Source organism: Macrobrachium nipponense, chromosome 11, assembly GCF_015104395.2.
Source record: "Macrobrachium nipponense isolate FS-2020 chromosome 11, ASM1510439v2, whole genome shotgun sequence".
Classification (NCBI taxonomy): Eukaryota; Metazoa; Arthropoda; class Malacostraca; order Decapoda; family Palaemonidae; genus Macrobrachium; species Macrobrachium nipponense.
The window spans coordinates 54,067,833-54,088,074 of record NC_061087.1 but is presented as its reverse complement, the minus strand read 5'-3'; the positions used below and the strand labels follow the sequence as shown (position 1 = coordinate 54,088,074).

The window sequence follows — 20,242 nt, the reverse complement described above, 5'->3', positions numbered from 1 at the left end:
TTATATATATATTATATATATTATATTATATAATATATTAATATAATTAATATATTATATAGCAAAGTTAAACACCGTATCCGTGTTCTAATATGTTGTAGGAAGCCCACTAAAATTTGGAAAAAATTTAAAGTTTTTTTTATTTAAGCTTCGAAGAGTACATTCTCTCCCTCTTTCAGAAAGAGAAATAAAAGTTACATAAACTGAAAACAAGGGTCAAGGTAAAAGAAATAACATACAAGCATATGGTTGTATCAGAATAACTGCCCTACGGTGGTTTGCCAATCTTGTTTAACAACTTAGCTACACTAACTACATGCTTTGTTATAATTGCATTACAGAAAAGGTTCAGTTTAAAATTACTCTCATATATATTCATAGCGTCAACATTTTGGATTAAAATAGATTCTAAAAGTTTTCTTTTTTCAGTGTTATTAACAACCTTTATGTTTTTCGTTTTGTCTAGGTTAACCACATGATTTTTACTTTGTCTATGTTGAAACAGGGCGTTGTTTTCATCATCTTTCCTTAATGAGTCACGATGTTGTCTTTTTCTTCTGTCAAAATCAATCGTTTCACCTATATATGTTTTATTACACTCTTGACAAGGAATTTCGTAAATGCATCCTTGTGTTTTGTCTACATTTTTAACATTATTTGTTAGGTACTTTTTAACAGTGTTTGTATTCTTATATACTGGGACAATGTTGCAAAATTTCAAATATTCGTTTAAAAGTCCAGGGTTTGCTTTGGTTTGTGGTAAGACTAAAACACTATTATTATTACCTAGGAAGCTCCTTTTCTCCCTTGCACATAGAATATATTATGTGGCAAGGGAGAAAAGGAGCTTCCTAGGTAATAATAATAGTGTTTTAGTCTTACTGAATTTGCATTGGAAAGATTCTCTATGTATTAATTCATCTAGGAAAGGGATGACATTGTTATTTTCAATTTCAACAGTGAATTTTATGGATGGCACTAAATTATTCAAATTAGACAGTAAATCATTTACATCGATACCAACAGGTAAGACTACTAAGATATCATCGACATATCGGTACCATTTTAAGGGGACAAGCGTGATATTCGGGAGGTGTTGTTTCTCAAAAAATTCTATATATAAGTTTGAAAGGAGAGGTGATAAATATTTGGTATGGCCATGGGTAACCCTTTATCACCTCTCCTTTCAAACATATATGCAGAGACCGGTGGAGGCCGCCCATCCAGCCCTCTTGAGAAGTTTCAGCCTCGACGAGGACTTGGATGTGTCGTAGGAAGGTATCAGCTGTCTCCTGTCAGGTGCACTCTCATCCCCACCCAAACGACGGTCATGTTCGCGCGACTGACCAGTCTCGGTGGTGGCAGATGCTTTGCCTGCCAGGTGAGAGTTCCGTAACCCTCCTCGAAGAAGCGTTTTCTCTACTGCTGCTCCGTCATGTCCTCCTTCCCAGGTTGCGCTGGGGCCTGCTGCTTCGGCAGCCACCACAGCCCCTTCCTCGATGGGAGAACCTTCTGCCAAGGCCCCCCCAAACGAAAGAAGGAGGTGCCCCCCCGCCCCAAGAAGTCTCTCACAGGGACTTCTAAGGGTCTGTCTCACTCTAGTGAGACAGGTGGGTCTTCCGCTGGTCCTTCTGTTCCTCCAGGAACAGGGCCCCCGTCTATCCTTCCTCAGGGAAGAAACCGGGGAATGTGCTGGTACCTCCTCTCCCAGCTCCGGAGGTTCCGCCTACAAACCGGGAACCGTCTCGGCTGCTCGATCATGAGCGTCACTGAGTGTACGGTCACCTACGGGTGACCGTGCAGTCAAGGTCCGGATTGCTGAGTATGGTCACCATCAGGACCTAGGCACAGAGCAGAAGGATGGTAAGAGTTGCTCAGTGACTCTCACCTGACCAGCGATCGCTCGTGCAGGGATCGTCCGGTACCCAAGGTTGACGTGATGTCCTCACCAGACCATTCACGTGGCGAGGCTGGGAAGAGGTCCCCCTGGTCACCAGGTCCAGCCTCGGCTGTAGCTGGTACCATGGCGCGTCGAGAGGACAGTGCTCACTTTCACCACATTAGTGGACACTACCAGTCACCTGACCATCGTTCCCACTGGGACTGGATGGCTCACATGACTGGTAGCAGCTCCCCTGACTCACAAGACCAACGCTACCGTCCTTGGTCCAGCGCTTCTCCGCAAGGAGACCGCTGGTACAGCCCTGCAGCTCGATCACCACTGCAGGTTGGCAATCGCCTGCAGTCCTCCCAGCCTACTGGTTCTGCTGGTAGACAGGGTAGGAGCGCTCGTAGCAGCTCCCCTGACACACGAGACCAACACTACCGTCCTCAGTCCAGAGCTTCTCTGAAAGGAGACCGCTGGTCCAGACCTGCAGCTCGATCACCAACGCGGGTTGGCAATTGCCTGGAGTCCTCCCAGCCTACTGGTTCTGCTAGTAGGTAGGGTAGGAGCGTCAGGTCTCCCTCACCTGTCCCTTCAACCCCCTTGGGCTACACCAGGAGGAACGAGGCAAACAGGAGTGACCTTGACGAATGCTCTTCTCACGGTCCGGCCACAAGCCTGGTTCGGTCTTGGGACCAAACAGATCATATGCTCAAGTGGTTGGAGGAGGTCGTGGGGGCTGGTGAGGACGATGATGCTTTCCTAGACTCAAGGAGTGACAATCACCGCTGTTCACATGACGGTCCGACTGGACCGCACACGCAGAGACTGGTGTGGGCTCCCCCTTCGGTCCTCTTGAGAGGTTTTGGCCTTGATGAGGACTGGGACATGTCGGAGGATGGTATCGGCTCTCTCCTGTCAGGTGCACTCTCAGCCCCACCCTGACGATGGTCACGGTGGCGGCAGATATTTCGCCTACAGTACGAGTTTCATAACCCTCTTCGGGAAAACGTTTTCTCCAGACAGTAATGTTTTCCTAGACTCTCGAAACGGCCATCACCCCAGGTTGATGGCTGCCCGTGACTCGCTTCTCCAACCCTCAGGTCCTACCGAACGTAAGTCCCCGTCGTTGAGGAAGGATCTTGCCCATTCCCCCTCGATTTCTAAGGGAATTGGGAGGGCCACCACCCAATGATCGTCTGACGAAATTCGGGGGATTTTGCCAAGCACTTAAAATTCTTCGGAATTTCTAGCACTCTCCGAGTGTTTTTGTCTTCTACAATCTGCAAACACTTGGGCGAGACCACGGTCCAGAGTGGGCGAGACGAGAATTCCTGATAATTGTTACTACGATAATTGGGAATCTCGCTGAATGCTTGAATTCCTTGGAATTTCTGGCATCTCAGGAGTGTTTTGGTTTTCCTGTAATTTCCAAACACATTGTCGAGACAGACATTCCCAGTAATTGTTGTTACGAACAGGGGAGTCTTGCTAAGCCATTAATTCCTGGAATTTCTACCGTTCGAAGGAAGTACTGCTGCTGAAGGATGAACATCTCGGGAGGGACTCAGCCTGTATGGACCTGACGGTCCATCACCTCAGTACGCGGTCACCCCTGGGATAGAGAAGAGCGGGCAATAAGTCAATCCTCCTCTCTTTTTTGCCTTTACTTCTTGGTTATACCAGAATGAAACAAGGAAATAAGAGTAATTCAGTGTAGTTTACTCCTCGGAATTCAAAACCGAGAGACTATGTTTTTGGTTCAATCCTAGGATATTACTGTACATACGTCAATCCATTCAGGATGGATAGCACCGAGAGTTTGAATGCCTCTCCAGTGCTACTGTTTTGGGAACATCCAGTTCAGCTTGAACTAGTTGTCTTCGATATCCTGTTATCACTGTAGAAGTCTTCCTTTGGGAAAACTTCACCTTCACTCTCTTCATTAGATAATGAAGGAGGTCTGCTTCCAATCCATATTCTTGTTCCTCGAATGGAAGAGAATTTAGGCTGGAGGTCTATGTGCAGGAACCTACAAATATACTACGTATATTTCTCTCACAACATGCTTCTGTTATCAGTTGAATTATCCGAGTAGCAAGCACATAACTGTAGTTAACTCTACGGATATGTGACCAAGACGAATAGTGTCTTCTCTTAATTGAACAGCAACTCGGGACTGCCTTGCAAGCCTCCCAAGAGTTACCAGTTTTGATTTTGAGATACTAGTGGTATGGTTTACAACAACAACGCCACAGCGTTTGCATCCACCGAACAGGACGGTTTTCTTCCTTCCATTTCAGTTAAAATGCAAATGCTCGAACATATTTTTCTTGCGCTCGATGGTTCTAGCTGAGCGCATTCCTTCATGGAATGGATTACCTGACAACTCAGGATGACAAGTTAGCAAGAGCCAGCGTTGTACGGTGCTGCCAGCCTGCCTGCCTCACCTAGTACGGCTTGCTCTCCAAGATAGTTCGGTCGGCTGTCATCATTCATCCTCTGCGATGATTGACTACTGAATAGAATCTCTGCCCAGCAATCACAGACTTAGGTCTCCGGTTGGCTGGAATTCTTGCATACGTGTATGACCATCTCTCCTGCATCGCCTTTTGCCGTTGCAAGAATTTTCAGACAGAGATATCTCACTAGACTCATTATCATCTTTCTGTTTACCTCACGGTAACAGAAGTCTGTAGCCGTCTTCCGCTTAAAAATACATCTCGTAATTCGTAGATGTGCAATTATTCTTTGTTCACCCCGAATTGTAGATGAATAACGGAAGACATCGCCTGTTCCTCGCTCTGCCAGCTCTACTTCCAAAGGAAATAGAAATGTCCTCCCTGATCCAGCCCATGAGAAACGGCTCTTCAGGCAGTACAATCCCTGTGTTTTCATTACTGAAAGGTGCTCCGCTTTCATTGCAAACTCCGACTTCTCACCGAACAGTAATGAAATAGCGGTTTAGCATTTTCAGTGCTTTGTAAAACAACAGGGATTAAAGCCATCTTCACTGGTTGGTGTCATCGACGGGACTTTTTCTACATTCAGAATCTTGAGAGTTAACTTCTCTCGATTCAGCTGTGAAGACGTAGGTCCCCATTCACCTTAGTCTTTCACTAGCATACAGTATTGATTTTCCTTAGTTGAGATTCAGCTACTATGAGAACTTCTGTCTTGCCATCAGGGACCTCGGTCTCTTAGAAGGCAATTGACTATCGTCTGATGGGCACATGCCTTGAGAGAATCATCATCTCGTCTCCCAAAATCGGTTGCGAACAAGATAGACGATTTGTATGGTTTCTCGGCATAACCCTTCAAAAGGCGTGTCATGTGACTACGTCTCGGATGCATGACTGCTCGCCTCACACTGAGCGCAGTCAGTCAGCAGTTGTTGAAGAGTCCGAGATCGTCGTCATGAGCTACGCTGTGGACTTTGTATTGGTTGATCCAGATCAGTCATTACTTTGTCCTATTGGCGTGTTGCTGTACCCATAAGTATCGAAACTCACCATGGAGTGTCGGTGTCTTTATCCACCGCGGATGCCATTGCAGAAGTATCCAATGACACGTCTTTCTCCGAGTATTATGAGACTGTGAGAGACTTCTCTGCAGTTGGATAGTCCAGTGGATGGGTACTTGTCATCACACCGAAGAATATGTTGGACAGGAAGATAGATAAGGTCATTGCGACCATATTTATCTTTCCCTTCGGGCCTGCCCACAGGTCTTTGGAACCTCATTTCCTTGGACCAGTGGTGGATGCTTGCAGGTTGTGTTTGCTTACCCAGCTCCTTCAAGAGGACAAGTTGCATCTCGCCTATCGTGTGCAGTTCTAGAGGTAAGAAGGATGCGAGAGTGAGTGGCCTCTCCACCTTCCCCACCTCGTCCTTCCACTCCTCTTCCTTTGGGTTGAGGATAGGACTTGAACTTACACTGGCTGGTCGGACGATTGATGCGGTAAGCTTACACATAGAGCATCCTTTTTATGTTTCTTATCAGAATCATAGAAGCAATCCCGCTCCTTCCTCTAGCAAGGGGATGAAGGAGACTGGCAATAATGGATACCCTTCCCAGAACTTTGCATTAATGCCTCCAACTCTAAATATTCTTCACAGCCCATTTTCGGATGAGTTACAATTCCTCACTCATTTCGAAAAGGCCCAGAAGTCTGACTTTTGATCATGCAGCTCCTATACACCGAGCAAGTTGTCAGAGGCAGGGCACTCCTCCTCGCTCTTACGACCAGGAGGAGTAGCCTAGGTGTGTAGAACTCCAGTCAGTTCTAGAGGCTCACTCACATTCCTCCCACCAATCAGTGAGTCTTCCTTTTTGGAAGTAAATTGTATCTTTCCTAACTATACAAACCTGAGGTCCTTTACATACATGCCCACCTCATGCCACCCCTCAATCTGAACCTGGGCTGAAAGGCAAAGTGGAGTGTTTACATCCGGGCAGACTAGTCTACCCTCCTGCCACATGGTAATTACTGCCTAACCACCTTGTTCAAGAATTTAACGGTCGTAATTCCAGCTACGCCGAAAGTTATTCCTTGTGAAAAGGACCTTATGTTCGTATAGTTAGGAAAAATAAAATTTACTTCCAAAAATTGTGATATCCCTATATTTGGTATATTGTCATGACACTTCTCCAAGGGTTATCGTTCATATACCAGACTAGGCAGGAAGACAATATACCATATATATATATATATATATATATATATATATATATATATATATATATATATATATATATATATTGTGAGGCGTTAACGAACTTGCAATTGTGAGGCGTTAACGAACTGTGTGTTCGTATATGCGTGTGCGCCTTTTTCTGTTAAAAGGGTATCATACACAAGTCTATTGGGGATTTTGATAGAGGCGTATTCGGGAGGAAGGCAGAGCCACGATGGCGGTGCCTAAGTGTTTTTTGGAATAGTGAGTGAAATAGTCGGACTGCATGGACGGTTCTGGCAATGGGGGGACAGAGAGTTCCCAGAGGGGTGTAGACTTTTTGGTGACTGCATACAGTCAGACATTTTACTGTTGGGGTTTTTTGAGTTAGTCTGTAAGACTTAATTTCTTATTTATTCATTGTTAATAAATGTTTATTTTGATGATGCGACTCTCTCATTTTCATTACCTGTTAGAATGGAGAGAAAGAGGTGGAGAGAGAGAGAGAGAGGAGCTGTGTGTATTAGTTTGCCTGACGTTTGAGCTACATGCTTACCTAATGAATAATGCGGGAATCTCCCCATTACACACACACACACACACACACACACACATATATATATATATATATATATATATATATATATATATATATGTGTGTGTGTGTGTGTGTGTGTGTAATGGGGAGATTCCCGCATTATTCATTAGGTAAGCATGTAGCTCAAACGTCAGGCAAACTAATACACAGCTCCTCTCTCTCTCTCTCTCCACCTCTTTCTCTCCATTCTAACAGGTAATGAAAATGAGAGAGTCGCATCATCAAAATAAACATTTATTAACAATGAATAAATAAGAAATTAAGTCTTACAGACTAACTCAAAAAACCCCAACAGTAAAATGTCTGACTGTATGCAGTCACCAAAAAGTCTACACCCCTCTGGGAACTCTCTGTCCCCCCATTGCCAGAACCGTCCATGCAGTCCGACTATTTCACTCACTATTCCAAAAAACACTTAGGCACCGCCATCGTGGCTCTGCCTTCCTCCCGAATACGCCTCTATCAAAATCCCCAATAGACTTGTGTATGATACCCTTTTAACAGAAAAAGGCGCACACGCATATACGAACACACAGTTCGTTAACGCCTCACAATTCTGGCCGCAACCAGTTTCACAAAGGCACTTTGAGAAGAGTTCATAAACTGTCGTACATTGACTTATCTAACTAAGCAATTTTATCTCACGCCACCCATAGAAACTCATTGTCAGCTACTCTCGGGTCGTCGCCTCTCCACTGTTCTTCACATTCCATAGGTCACATTGGCAATATATTAATTCAAAAACCCTAGGCCTACTAATATATATATATATATATATATATATATGATATATATATATATATATATTATATATCTATATATAATATATGTAATATATATATAATATATAATATATATCATATAATTATATTATATATATATGTTAATATTATATATATATATATATATATATATATATATATATATATATAAGCGAATTCCACAGGAACGAAAGCGCTTGGATTTCTGACTATCATTTTCCTGTGGAATTCGCTTATTTATGAAGTTACGTGCATCTACTGTGATTTTTTAAGCATATATATATATATATATATATATATATATATATATATATATATATATATATATATATATATATATATATATATATAAATATATATATATATATATATATATATATATATATATATATATATATATATATATATATATATATGGTATATTGTCAGGGCACTTCTCCAAGGGCTATCGTTCGTATACCAGACCAGGCAGGAAGACAATTAATTCCAATTGGTGTTCTCCAAAGTTAAAAGTTACAAGAAGTGAGATGACAGTCAATGTGCAAATATTAACAGAGAGGGATTAAAAGATCAAAGTAAAAATATGAGGTATTTACAAATGCAATAGAGAGAGAAATGATTGCCGGAACCACTATAAATATAACAATAAATTAATTATAATCACATAGTATGAATACAATAATCAGAACAAAATACACACTTTTAATTAAAGAAATAAAAAAATGTACATTCTCTAAAATAAGGGGGTCCCGGAAAAAGGGATAAAATAATGGACAGTTTTAATCTCCTTAATGATCCTTACAAGGGGAACTGCCTAAAGTAAAATAAAGTGGGAAGAGGTCGTCCACGATATACTTCAATAGCTGTATGTGAGAGTCAAAGTAGCGGGGAGGTATTCCGTGCTATATATATATATATATATATATATATATATATATAATATATATATATATATATATATATATATATATATACAAAAAGGGGTGTAGGAGGCATGGTGTGGGCATCCACTCTACTACTAATAGAGAAATGGAGTACAATCCAACTGGGTAAGGGTATTCATATAAGGAAATACTTTCTCCCTTGGCAATTAAATCAATTGAATTTGAATGGTGCTCGTGACATGATCATAAACAGTACCATTCTGTAGGTGATGGGAGATTCTCTTCAAAGAAGTGTCATGGTTAGATCAATGTAGAAATGAGGGCATTCTGCTTCAATATGGCACTTGCTTTGGCAAAGCATGTTTGTCTTCTGAAGGGGATTCATTGTAGAGGCTGGATTATAATAATTTCCCTTTCCAAAGTGGATCATAAAGAAGATTTTCTCGACTGAATTGATAAGGAAGATGTTCCTGTTGATAATACCGCAAAGGGCCTTTTCTTCTGTGCAATGGTTGTTCATACATGCCTGGTAATAGAGTTCTAAGCTGGGGCATGCTTTCATCACCCAGCTGTTGTTGCTGGTTGTTATTGTCCATTGTCAAGAGGGTCTTTGACAATCCTTGTAAGCGACTTCATGAGTGGCAGTCCAGCCAGAGAAATGTATAAGAGCTCTTCTGGTCTATTTCAAAATTACACTATGCAGGTATCTTCTTGGCCATTCATTGTTCCTGTACAGAAAGAAAACCAGTTTTGTATAAACTATTATCAACTACTGGTTGGAACTCTTTCCTTCTTTGGTCATGTGAACATTGAAAGGGGTAGCTTGTTGCTACTGAGCTTGAAGATGAAGTTGAGCCCAGACTCGTCACAAATGACTTAACAGACCTTTTAGCTCTTTACACTATGAAGGTATCGCCTATGTAATTTCAGGAAATGAGGGTCATCCTTCAATGGTTAAACTCACATTCTTCGAGGATCACCACTTGAAAATTTGCTAAAGGCCTGTCCGCACTAGCGGGTGGGCATGCAGGTCTGGCACTTCCAGCTGTTTAAATTTTCTCTCGCTTCTGAAGCAGTGTTACCAGATAATTGCATCATTCTGGCTCCATACTCGGTCGGTCGGTATAGTGGAACAGGTTATGGGAACAGTGCCTTCCTGTTGGGCAGTGCTCGCTAGTGTGGGCAGGACCTAATAGGATTCCAAGAGAGAAATCCAAGGCAACCCTATTTTGTTGCACATAACATGTCCATGGTGAGATCTGAATAGCAACCTCTTAATACAAACCTCAACAACCTACTTTTAGGAAGATTCAAGGATATTTTGTGTGGTGGTATCAAAAGGAATATAGGTGAACACGGAATCCATATCCAAGAATGCTATGTCACCATGAAGCATCATCTTTTAGATACTCTACTGATTTATGGTAGTAACTAGAAAGCACACAGAATGCCAAATCAGAATTGAAGTTTTTGTAAAATTGATGAGTTGTTACCAGCCTTTTGGTTTTCTATATTTCCTTAATGTAGAAAGTTCAAAATCCCTTTAGACAGGGCGGAAGCCATGGACAGCGCTGATAGTGTTGATAACAATTATTCTTTTCTAATATCTTGATAGGGGGTTTCTGTACATAAAGAAAGATGTCCAGTATTTCACAGTACACCTCAGTCTTGATAATGACACAAGTGGCAGTATTTTACTGGCTCTATGTATGCTGAAGCCTTCCTGGTTCATGAAACTTGTAGCTGCTTTCCAGAGGCTCTTACGACAGTAGAGAGAGAGAGAGAGAGAGAGAGAGAGAGAGAGAGAGAGAAGAGAGAGAGGAGATAGAGAGAGAGAGAGAGAGAGAGAGAGAGAGAGAGAGAGAGAGAGAGAGAGCTGGAGCTAGGAAATCGTTGCCATCTTACCGATACTCAACTTATCAAAAGTGTTTTGTCACTTTCACACGATAGGCCTCATGTATATTGTAATTAGCTAAAATATATATTAATTCATTTTCAGTTTTAAATAAATGATTTGCTGGGATTTTTGAGGACATAAGGAAGTCGGGTGGTTTAACTTTTTCTCAATGATCCTTGGAAAGTTTTAGTCGTCATGGAAAGCTTTCAGCATTGTAACATCTCAGTTTTCACTGCTAAGTTGTTTTCAAAGTGACTGGTTTCTTGTAAAATTCTTAACGACAGCAAACAGATTTTTCTTGAATTGTGATAATAGTAGTTTCATTGCTTATATAACTTGTGTGTGTTGTGTTATTTTAGGACGGCAGAGAGCGTGTGTCCCTACGCATGGTCTGGAGTTCCATTCGATTTTTGAGAATATGGAAGAAGTTGAAGCAGCCGCTGATTACCTGACGTATCTCAAGTTCATGATGAATTTCTGCTGCTGGTGCTGGACCTTTACTGGAAGATCCCTGAGTGATAAGCCTGGGCCACTATGTTTTGGGAAGTTCAGTGGATGACTTCGATTCTCTCTTAGTTGATATGCACCTGACAAGATAATTTGTAGTGCTTTACTGTGGAATAACTGTTGAACTCGTGTTGATAAAATATCTTTCATCAGTTTAATTAATTAAACGTGGTTATTTATTTTTCTTTATTGTTTGTGCCTTTTCTTTGCTTGATGACTGGATTCTGTATAATTAGGGTACCTACACGGAATTGTAGTTTGGTTTTGGTTATTTCATTTCTTATAATGAAGACAATAAAAATGTTACCAATTTTATTTTCCCTTGGATTTTATATTCAGCAATACTCTTTTGTATTTTAAAAGGGTTTGTTTGACAATGTGGTGAAAAGAAGCCGAGGGGATTTCAGTGGCACTCTTTTACATGTATAAATGTCCTACCCAGTTCATTGCATGCATCAGCCCTTGAAAATAACAACGAGAAATCTGTAGCTGCGTCAAGATTCCAAGAAACACTTGTTACACTTCTTTAAGTGACCCTATGCAATTTGGACAGTTACTATATGAATTACCTGAAAAAGAAGTCATTGGAAAAATAGAAAAATTGCAATAAAAAATTAATGCTGGTGAAACAGCTACAACTTGGGACAACTGAGTCACCAAGAGAAGTACCAGTTGATGTCGACTCTGTTCTAGAATCTAGATAATACTTTCGAATTAAGCTTCGAACTCGGAATCGATATCAACTCGCCTCCACCATGACAGCTGATTGGTAAGTTGGTAACAACGCGACATTTTTTTATATTCAGAAATATTAAGCCAGACATATTGTTCAATTCTAAATTCACTATACCCAGAGAATACCTTCCAACCCACGAGAAATGTAATTGATAAGGCTTTGTTTTTACTTCTCTCAAGTCACTTTATTTGGGGAATGGACTTGATATTTTACGCACACACACAAAGATCACCTCAATGGCGTGGTCGGTATGGCGTTGGCGTGCTACCTCGTTGGCCTCGATTTCTATTCTCGGGCATTCCATTGAGGTGTGAGATATGTGTATTTCTGGTGATAGAAATGCACTCTCGAGGTGGTTCGGAAGTCACTGTTTCCATGCAATGTAAAGAACCATACAAACACACACACACACACACACACACACACACACACACACATATATATATATATATATATATATATATATTATATATATATATATATAATATATATATATTACATACCTTTTTGAAGAAGCTTCATCGATTTACTCCTGGAAATCGCATGGAAGTAGGGCACATCGATCAATGTCCGGTAAAGTGGGCTTAGTTCAACACTCACTCCATCTCCAATGCTGATTCGCTCAACACAAGGAGGCAGAAATGGATGTCTTTTAGCGTCTGACAACTCCGGCAATGAAGTAGGAGGTTTGGGGGCTTTTTCTAAAGGAGCAGAAGTACCAACTTGTTGGATAAATTGTGGCGAGGATTTAATTGCTGATGGAAGCATCAATGGCCCCTGAGCCAAGTTTGGAGGTTTCAGTTGTGAAGGCTCATTACGAACTGGGCTACTATTGTTTCCCAGTAAAAGATTCCTAGTTGAGTGTAGTGAAGATGGCGGGTGTGGTCTACCAGGAGTATTGCTTGCAGTAGAGGACAGCTGCTGCCGGCCAGGCCCATTCCAGTTTCCATCCTTGCCAGCTGGTGAGAAAAATAACAATTCTCACAAAAATAAGCCATACAGTTCACCATAACATACATCTTATTAAAAATTGATTTTATAACAAACGACACATATATTATTTTGAAGCAGTCTGTTTATGTGAAAATAATTATTCAAGCATATTTTTATACAAAAATACATTATAATTATATACACATATAGCCTACCTGTAAATATGTGAATTAGAAGAAAACGGTTGTTTGCAATTCACTGGAAGCATAGTACAATTGGACAGAAGGGTTGAAAGAAAGAGAATGTAGAGATGGCCAAAAAGGTAGTAATGGCTTGCATACATGAAAAGCTGAATCAAAGCACTTTAATGTGATTTGGTACTTGGAAAGAATGAAGATAGCTGGTAGAAAGCGTGCATAATTTGGAAGTTCTGAAAGGAAGAACAGAGAGACAGGACATTAGCCTGATGGGTGGAAGGTGTCAGCATTCAGAATTGCAAAATTGTGCAACAGGCCAGTTTGGATGGTACATTATGATGGCATTTATCCTTAAATCATCATCTAAAGGATGAACATGGCATTGATTGCCATTTTGTTTGCAGCTGCCTAGTACAGTTAGTAACATATTTGTCTCGTAATCTTGCGGACCAGCGTTCGCCTTCCATCAGGGGAGAATAAGTGAAGCTGTCTACCACTGGTTACCACCATGAGTGACATCATGATGGGGGGTTGGGGTTACCTGACTGACGTCCGCCTGAGAAACAATAGCTTGGGGGAGGACAGAAACTGACGACTTTGACTTCTGATGGCACCCAATATTACGAGAAATGAGTTTAATTCCCAAGCACAGGCTGGCTGCTATGGTAATTTTTCACTAAAGCCCTCATACCTGTGTTGACCTAAGCAGTGAATTTTGTGCCTGAATTATGACCCTTCAGTCATACTAAAAATCTAGCTGGAAAACTTCAGGAGTCCTTCCTTTAGTACATGTGAAAGCATATGCACAATAATATCTAAATGTAACTGATTAAAACAAAAATTATTCTTCACAAGGAAACATCATGACCTTAGACTGCCAAGTGCTTCACTTCCATTGGTAGACCTGCAACACTTGAAAAAATAAATATAATCCTTTATCATTTTGAAGAAATTCCCAACAGCTGAGGCAAGAGCTCTACACCTCGGACCTACCTTTCATGAAAAAGCATAGTCTTCATTGTTCTTCCGCACACAGCACTTGTTTTAAAAATGCTTATGTGTTCTTACCAAACAAGTCGTCATCTCCTTAGGTGCAAAAGAGCTTGAAACAGAAAAAGCTCAAAATTGGATGATGTCATTGGGTATAAAAACTTATAAATGTGTACAGCTTGGAGTTCAAGTCAGTATACCGTGTTCTGCCAGCCAGGTAGTTCCCACAAAAATGACATACTGGTAACTCCCCCACCCCACCAGCCCCTCCAAAAATAAAGTTTATTACCCCCCAAAAAAGATGGTCTACTACCCCCTAAAAAAATTGTTTACTAACCCCCACAATTATTAGGCGCCTCAGTGGCGTGATCAGTTTGGTCTTGGCCTGTCACCTTGATGGCTGCGAGTTCAATTCTCAGGCATTCCATTGAGGAGACAGACATGTGTATTTCTGGTGATAGAAGTTCACTCTCGACATGGTTCGGAAGTCACGTAAAGCTGTTGGCCCTGTTGCTGAATAACCACTGATTCCATGAATCATAAAAAACAAAATGACAGTATTATTAAAATCGTTCAACTAGAAATGGTGTACGTGCCACGATATAGTGATGACAAGGTAGTCCCGCTCAAGAGACGAATTTGGAACTCATTTGCGCATGTGATTTTGTGATGTCACGCAAACCGGTCTAGGCAAGAATTTACTGAAGTGAACATAAGGATAATTGCTTTTGTTCTACTTTGAAATGTAATTCAATAAATATCCCTCAAAAGATTTAAATAGTGCATACGATTTTGGACACAGGATATTGTAGCTCGTGAATATCGACACTGGGGAAATCGAATAGGTGAAATGTTGCACAAATAAGGTTTTTATGTGTGAAACTCTTAGAGACTGATGGGATCCTGGGGACTAAGGTGATGGGATTTTTTCCACAGTTTTTTAAAGTTCCCTGCCTTGTCCTTGTGTGCATTTGGAACCTCGTTGTGAATTGTTTTAAAGTTGATTTCCTTTTGTAAGTTGTCCGTTGGCGTGAGTCTACCTTTCAGTTCATGTATTTTGTAAAATGACATAGTTAAAATTTGTAATAAAATTGGGTTTCACAACTTGTTAACCTTTTAACCATTTAGAACGTATACATACATAGCGCCCCAATGCTCCCTGAGCCATTTAGTACATATATATAGGTAGCGCGCCAGCGCTCCCTGAGCCGTTTAGTACGTATATATATGGGGAGCTGATAAAGTAAATCCTAGTATAATATATTTTCTCTAGGTCCGAGGAAGTGTTGTAGGGCCAACGCTTTATCTCCAAATTTATTGTATGTGTTCCTACAGATGCGTTGTTCTTACATCAATTTGAAAGAGCGTTCAGCGGGCTTTCCGCCAATGTATAAATCAAGCAACATCATACTTTGTATACTTTTATATTTATGAATGTCTCCAAAGAAACACAAATCGGCTGTCGCCAACCCATTTTTACTCTCTCTTGGGTCGGACACTACACTTCCGCCCGCTTGTTGTATATATGAATTTCCCTTACCTGTATTAAATCAGTACACTTCTACCTGCTTCTTTGTTCCTACCCTCACAACTGGTGACCTCCCGGTTTGGATGGCAAACCAAGTGGTTTTGGCTTAGCCATTAAGAGACTAACTACCGCCGCTCACCTTCAGATATCTTTAGCAGACTCATATGGCGCCTCAGTTTAGATCTCTGAAAGCTCCTGCCGCGGAGAGCCAACGCCTCTAACTAACTCAAAACGGCATATCTTCCCCAGGTGTGTTCAGGCTTTCCTCAAATGGTTTTGCCCGCCATTTACGACTCCTGTCGACTATTTCTGTAAGAGTGGATAATGGAAGTAGACAGTTCATGGGCCGGATGACTATGCGCCTCCTGATGGAGAAGTTCGTCTGGCATGGAATTTGGAAGGACTCTCGAGAGTGGGCCTGGAACTGCGTCCCTTGCCAGTCAAGCCAGCACACAGAATCAGGCGTGGGGGAGTTCCCTCAGCTGAAACGAAGATTCGGCTACACTCACGTGGATGTCGCAGGTCCCCTGCCCCTGTCTGAAGGCGCCAGATACCTCCTGACAATAATCGACTGTTCCACCAAAGCATGTGCAGAACCCATTCTTTCCAGGTGGATCAGCCAATTCGTTGTGCCAGAGCTGTGGAGCTCCTTGTCCTGCCTGATGAGGACGTCGCTCCACTCTACCACGGCCTTCAACCCAGCGGCCAACGGCATGGTGGAAAGAGTCCACCGATCACTGAAGGCGTCTCTGATGGTGGGCTGCACTGGCAAAGACTGGAATCTCAACTACCGTGGGTCCTCCTTGGCCTCCGGACCGCCCCATGGGCGAATGACGAGGCATCACCAAGGGAGAAGGTTTACAGAGAACCATTGGCAGTCGCAGGCAAATTCTTTCCGACCAATGCCGATAACGCAGACATGTCCATTGCAAAGCTTCAGGAGACTGCCGGAAAGTTCATGCCCGGCCTCATGACCTTCTGCGATAGAACCAAACACTTCCTTCTGAAGGCCCTATCGTCCTGCAAACACGTCTTTGTCATTGAAGACGCCTGCCATCCGCCGCTGACGAGGCCCTACCAAAGCCCCTTCTGCTTCCTCCGACGTACTGACAAGGCATACCTCATCTCCATAAATGGTCGTTAGGATTGGCTCATGATAGACAGACTGAAGCCCACCTTCCTAGTAGATGAAGACTACGCTGATGCAGACCCTGTCGGGCGCCCCACGCCACATCCCCAGCTCGAATTAACGCCAGAGATCACCAAACCACCCAGACTTGGCTGCGACCACCCTCGGAAGACGGTCGAACCCCCAAGGATTACCCCAGGGGAGGCATCCTGTCTCCAAACCCCCTCAAAGTCTCCAAGGTTGAGGACCTACCAAGGCAGCTGCTAGCAGACCCAGGGCCACCTCCGCCGGCCCGCACGCTACTGCGAGTAGTGATCAGAATCTCGTTCCTATCATCCAATAATTATGCCTTAATTATTGTCTTGGGGGGTAAGTATTTGTAAGGACAACACTTTATCTCTAAATTTATTGTACGTGTTCCTACAGTCTTGTTATTCTTACATCCATTCGAAAGAGCGTTTAGCAGGCTTTCCACCAATGTATAAATCATGCAATGTCATACTCTGTATGCTTTTATATTTATGAATATATGTCTCCAAAGAAACACAAATTGGCCGTCGCTGACCCATATTTGCTCTCTTGCCGGTCAGAGACTACACTTCCGTCTGCATGTTGTATATATGAATTTTCCTTACCTGTAATAAACTCAGTACGCTTCTACCTTCCTCTTTGTTCACACCCTCACACTAGTTTCTAATCGCCTACACAAATTATACTAATGCCCAATATCTAGCCCAGATTCACCGATGAAAATAAATGATACAATGCGAAAAAGAAAAAGAAAATAATGTTATTGGCCTCTCAAGTGATGGCAGATTAACTCTGCCTCTTTCTTCTGGACAGACTGGGGTAGAGATAATTATGATTTTGTGACTCGGTTAAGGAATCACAAATTGAAAAATGCAGATTATCTGTAGATAGATTATAAGTCAGGAATAAGTTTGGAAACGTATTGCTAATGACACCTATGTTGTGTACGGTGTTTCTGTGTGGACTATAAATCTAATTATATACATAAATACACACTCAAACATACTCATATATATTGTTCTTATAGCATTGTTAGAATTCTCTAACGTTATAAATTTATCAATGACAAAATTGTTAGGTCCAAAATACTGTATATGGCAAGAATGTTCAAAGAAGGGTAAAGTACAAACAAATGAAAACAGTTCTCTCTCTCTCTCTCTCTCTCTCTCTCGTCTCTCACTCGCTCCTCTCTCCTCTAGATATATATATATATATATTATATTATATTATATATATAATATCTATATATATATATATATATATATATATATATATATATATATATATATATATATATATATATATGACTAAAGGATAATTAGATTAAGAAAATGGTGATACCGATAATTTCATCATCTGTCTTCATAGACTTTCCTTTATCGATGTAAGAAACTGCCACTGTTGTCAAATACGAAATCTTAGGACTGGAAATTGCTGGCAACTCATTCACAATCATTATACATGATAGTAAATCTTACTTTATCTTGTTAAGCCCTCTGTTTTCGTTTTCATCATTCTCACTGTCGCAAATTATTCGCTCTATGCTTCCCAGGTACCAACTAGAGTAAAAGGTAAGACAGATCTTCTTCTCCTCTCCACATAGCCAGAGTCGTTACTTTGCCTCTTAATTAAATTAACATACTATAGTGTAAGTTTATTGCAGGGTCTCCCACACATCCTATGAATAATGAAGCCTAAATAGAGTTTCTATTAACAAACGTAAAGTGAGCAATCCGATTATGTGGGTTTTGGGTCAAATTTCTTAATATTTTTTATCTCTTAGTCCATCTCACAGACATAGAATTGCAACAGCCATGTGCCACTTTAATTCACTGAATTGTCGTGTTAAATGTTTCCTGTGACCTTCTCGCGTGTAATTAACTTGTACATAATAGTGGGGAAATGTTTTGAGTGTAATCATAGTTTATTTTTGTAATAAAAGTGTGTAAAATTGTGAACCTTGCTTCCTCAATCCCTCCACTGGGTTGTAGAGTATAGTCCTTCAGACCTTGTTATCGCCCAGACCCAGGGCTAGAACCTAAGTAAATAAAGGGCGTATAATTCGCGACATTTGGTCCTTCGAACCGGATCTTATTCTCATCCCTGTTCCATTCTATCCCCAACACACTCACACACACAGGTTCATCCCAATTCATTCTCTTGTCCAATTCTTTAACATTACTGGCCCAGCCAGTCAAGGGCATGTTGGCTCGTTCTAAAAGTTCTCTCATGCACTTGTGTTCCTGCATCTGTGAATGTATTTTGCTGAAAGTTTGGATATAATCATCTACATAAAAGTGACTTAGCAAGTCCGGCCTTCCTTCCTTCTGCGAATGAGTCAGGCCTTGTTGCAGGAGGAAGGGGCTCACAGTGACACCGAATACCACAACCTGAAAGGTGAAGGTAGCCATATGATTAGGTGTCTCACACCAGAGGAATTGTGTGTACTTGGCATCACTGGGATTCAACAATATGTGATGGAACGCTTTGCTAATGTCTGCACTTAGGGCATATCGACCAAATCTAAACTTCACTAACAAGTTATACTATGCCTCTACCAAGTTGGGCCAGATAGAAGGCAATCATTCAATGACAGTTTATCCTTTGACTTTGCTGATGCATTAAACACAATGTGTAAAGGGGTAGTACGGCTTTCCTTTTTAACCCCAAAGTGGGGCATGCAATATCCTTCAATTTTGGGGGCTTCTAACCTTTCTATGAATCCCACTTCTAAGTAAGATTGCAATACCCTTTCATAATATGCACGTACTGGGGTTCCTGATCAAATTTTGCATTGAATGATTCTAACTGGGCCACAGCATTTCGATAATTCACGTCTGGCCTAGCATCGGATTTAAAGGGGAGACTCACATGATAGCCATGGTTAGTATGAACAACACTCTGGTTTACCTTTGCAATGGTATCTATTTCTTGAATTGTATACTGCCCTGAAGGAGCGATCCCGATTCGGTCCAGCCTCCACCACTCATTACAAAATGAATGATCACATCGATTCGCTCCGACCCGACGATGAAATAGCTGAAATAATCGGCTCCTATGAGTACATCTACTCCCTTTACTTTATCATGTCACATCTCTTCATCGGCAATGTGATAACCTTTACTTACGAGATGTTTCTTTATTTTAGCGTAGCATATATTGTGAATGGGCACATCTATGTGATCGTGCACTACTAGCTTCATGCAAATCACTCATTTTCCCATTTCGATCTTGCACGCCACCACATCGAATTGTCTCTTGATTTCCGCAGAGCCAAAGGGAGCTAGATTTAATGCTACTCTTGGCAAAGGTGGCTGATATGAAGCTGTGCAGGCTCCCAGTGTCGAAGAACAATTGGATGCAGTTGGTTTGGCCGTGTACATGTAACGTGGCGGTGGCTGTTGGCAACAATGAACAAGGTAGTTCTAGCGAGGGACTTTTCAATGTTACCTTGGCATTTACACAGGGCTTCAATGCTTTCTCTTTGGCGT

The 20,242-nt window shown here is 41.5% G+C and overlaps 1 protein-coding gene across 4 annotated transcripts in view; it reads right to left on the bottom strand.

Moving 5' to 3' along the window:
* The window catches only part of LOC135205978 (uncharacterized), a 143,857-nt gene that overhangs the window by 36,959 nt on the left and 86,656 nt on the right, over window positions 1-20,242 (bottom strand). For 3 of the 4 annotated variants that reach the window (XM_064237160.1, XM_064237168.1, XM_064237154.1), the window contains exon 6: window positions 12,448-12,903. The exons of the other annotated variant lie outside the window; for it this stretch is intronic. In XM_064237160.1, coding sequence (XP_064093230.1) covers window positions 12,448-12,903 — 456 coding nt within the window. The remainder of the gene's footprint in view (window positions 1-12,447; window positions 12,904-20,242) is intronic. 4 annotated transcript variants of the gene reach the window in all.